Source organism: Antrostomus carolinensis, unplaced genomic scaffold (assembly GCF_000700745.2).
Source record: "Antrostomus carolinensis isolate BGI_N321 unplaced genomic scaffold, ASM70074v2 scaffold40296, whole genome shotgun sequence".
Classification (NCBI taxonomy): domain Eukaryota; kingdom Metazoa; phylum Chordata; class Aves; order Caprimulgiformes; family Caprimulgidae; genus Antrostomus; species Antrostomus carolinensis.
The window spans coordinates 1-3,034 of record NW_010321835.1 but is presented as its reverse complement, the minus strand read 5'-3'; the positions used below and the strand labels follow the sequence as shown (position 1 = coordinate 3,034).

Here is a 3,034-nt window from a genome sequence, read left to right as displayed (position 1 = left end):
GGCCTCCCGGGGTGCAGCTCAGGCAGGCACTTCTCTGCTGGCCTCCAAGGGCGGCACGCAGGCAGGTTCACCACAGCCCGCTTCCAAGAGCGGCTCGCAGGCAGGTGAAAGCCCTGCTAAAGCTTTACGCAAACCGTTAACCAGTGAAGATGCAAAGGAGAGACAACCTTTTTTCAACAGACTGTACAAAGCTGTAGCCTGGAAACTGGTTGCTGTTGGAGGCTTCAGTCCTAATGTAAATCATGCAGAACTTCTAACCTCATCTATTCAGTCTGTAAAAGCTACGTTAGATGTTGCTTTTGTTCCCCTGAAGGAACTCGCAGACCTGCCTCAAAATAAGAGCTCTCTAGAAAACATCGTTTGTGAACTGAGGTGCAAGTCTGTCTACTTGGGTACTGGCTGTGGTAAAAGTATGGAAAACGCCAAAGCGGTTGCTTCAAGAGAAGCTTTGAAATTGTTCCTCAAGAAGAAAGTTATTGTGAAGATATGTAAAAGAAAATACAAAGGTAGTGAAATTGAAGATTTGGTACTTCTGGATGAAGAATCAAAACCTTCAAATTTACCTCCAGCTTTAAGAAATCCTCGTGAGATCTTGTAGGGGAGAATCGCTGTTTGTACCATGTATAGTATTTCAACACAAGGACTGAAGGTTAATTTTGTACTTTAAAAATGTAGGCTTCCAGAGATTTTGTATTTCCTTCTCAGTTTTGCAAGACAATGATAGTCCTTCCACTTGGTAGCAATTGTATAAAACTTGTTAGAGATGACAAGTGCGCATTTAAAGGTATGCCTTAATATATAGCACACTAGTGTGCTGTTTTATTTGCAAAATAGTCTACCTAATTCTTCTATTTTTAATTAAATGATTAAGGTACAATTTGCTGTTTAAAACCTGACAGTTTTGTAATTCTTACGATTTGATGGCAGTGTGCTCAGTTGTCTACCATGTCTTTTTTAGCCACGTAGAAGTATGTATATAGGGACCATAATACTTGAATGATTGAAAGTTGTTTAAAAATTTCAGTCAAAGAGTTGAATCATCTGTTTCAGGCGTGTTGCTCATAATGTTCACTGTTGCTCATACTAGGAGAGAAAATAGTTGGTTGACTATTTTTATGGGATGTTTTCGTAACACAATATAAATGACACTGATCCCATTTAACATGATACTAGCAGGTTAGATCCTGTTCAGCATTGTACTGGGAAATTACCAATTAGCAGTCAAGTCACAGCTGCTTCAGCCACCAAAATTCTGTAAGCAGTTTTAATTTATATTGTGAAATACCATTTACAGTTTTTTCAAATAAAGATGGATTTCTATACTAAGCATATTTTGACTGCTACTAAAACAGTAAAATCTCTGGGATGTGCTTTTATAGTACTTTTTGGGTTTTGGCTATTAAATATTCCAGCCATTTCAATAACTTTGCAACACCTTAAGAAAAGCTTTACTTTGAGTGGCTTGAAGGTGTAATCCCACAAGGATGAGTTGTTTTCTTTGGATGCATTGCTGAAATACTGTAAAACTGATAGAGTGGACCTGTGGAATATCTGTTTCTACTTTGGTAACACCTACCAAGATAAGCAGAATGAAGATGCTGCTGTCTCCTAGAGACAGCGAGGGTGTTGTAAAGCATTCACACTGACTGAGCCCTTCCTTTGCTACATGTTTCCACCATGTATAGAATGGTTTGAAGCAAAGAAAGTGGGAGATTACCTTTTATTTTCAGTGTTACTGAAATACCTGCACAAACTGCATGTTTTGATCTATTGGATAGTGACATATAATTGTAAAAACATAATGTCTTCAGTGCTATTTTGAATTAATCTTGTCCGATTACAGTAGTTAGCGTAATTGAATGGAGACCTTACACTTGACTGAGAGATCCACTGATCAAGTACTACAGGAGTGAATAGGAATTCCTGGGATCTTGGTAGTGTGTATGTCCATTTAGAGACTTCAAGTTCTTTTGTGATTTTTGGGACTAAACCACAGTGGCGTTACTGCGCTGTACCCTGCGTGACTCTGAACAGCAGTGGCTGTCCGGTCTGTAGCGCCTGAAGCCTGTGAGGCGCTCGCGCTTCTTGACGGCCGGTTGAGAACTTCCTCCACCCGACCCCTGAGCTCCTGCGCCCTCGGTCGCCCTTCACTCCCGTTAGGTCTCTCAGGAGTTCCGCCTCGGTGTTTCTGGAGCAGCACCCGACGTTCGAAACGCAGCGTATTAAACGCGGTGTGAGCAGCAGCGCGTGCTTCTGGCGCAGAGCAGGTTTTGTGCTCTGTTCGTTCTGTTTTCACATCCTCACCCTGTCCCGGTGGAGATGCAGAATGACTGTTACTGCAGGGCAGGAACTGTCCTGCGCCCTCGGAAGTACGGCTCCTCTAGCTGTTTGGGCAGCTCTGGCTGAGGGTTGCAGCGTGCGTTGCAGCGTGAAAACCGGTGTTTCCCCTCTAAAGCGAAGCTCAAGGTATTTACTGACCTCAGGGGGGTGTTAGGGTCACTGTGTTGAAAAGCTGAGGTGCTAGATGCCTTTTTTTAAAGTCCTGACTTAAGCTTACTTTTTCTAAGATTTTTGAATGTTATTCCTTCCTGATGTTTGGTTGTGATTCATTAAAGGATGAGGCCGTGACTACTCTTAATAGAAACTGGAAGTTGAAGTGTGTTATTTTTATTTCACATTTTGCATAGAAAGCAGCTCAACAAGCAGATTCCAGCGTACAAGTAAATAACTGTTCAGTATTTGGATGATCATTTATTAACATTTCATTAACCCGAAAGGAAGAAAGAAAGAATTTCAAAGAACTGGCTGTGGCAAGAAGTGTTGGTGCAGTCCTGCCAGTTGTAAAACCCCGGGTCTCCCTTCCAGGTACTGCCCTGCTCTCCAGCAGCTGGGATGCTGGTCTGTCGTTGTCGGGCCTCGCTGATGCGGACGGGCGGAACAGCCGCACCAGCACCGCAGGGGCAGAAGCTAAAAAACAACAGAAATAAAACCTGACCCTGGATTTTCTGTGGGAGTACCGGAAATTCCAGTCGTT

The 3,034-nt window shown here is 42.8% G+C and overlaps 1 protein-coding gene across 1 annotated transcript in view; it reads left to right on the top strand.

Annotated features, from left to right (window-relative positions):
- Window positions 1-1,326, top strand: part of LOC104526580 (CDKN2A-interacting protein) — a gene marked incomplete at its 5' end in the record, with an annotated part of 3,562 nt that extends 2,236 nt beyond the window's left edge. Inside the window, one exon of the mRNA XM_029085466.1 lies at window positions 1-1,326. This exon is cut by the window's left edge and continues 27 nt beyond it. Within this exon, the coding sequence (XP_028941299.1) occupies window positions 1-598 (598 nt within the window).
- Window positions 1,327-3,034: the final 1,708 nt, after the last annotated feature.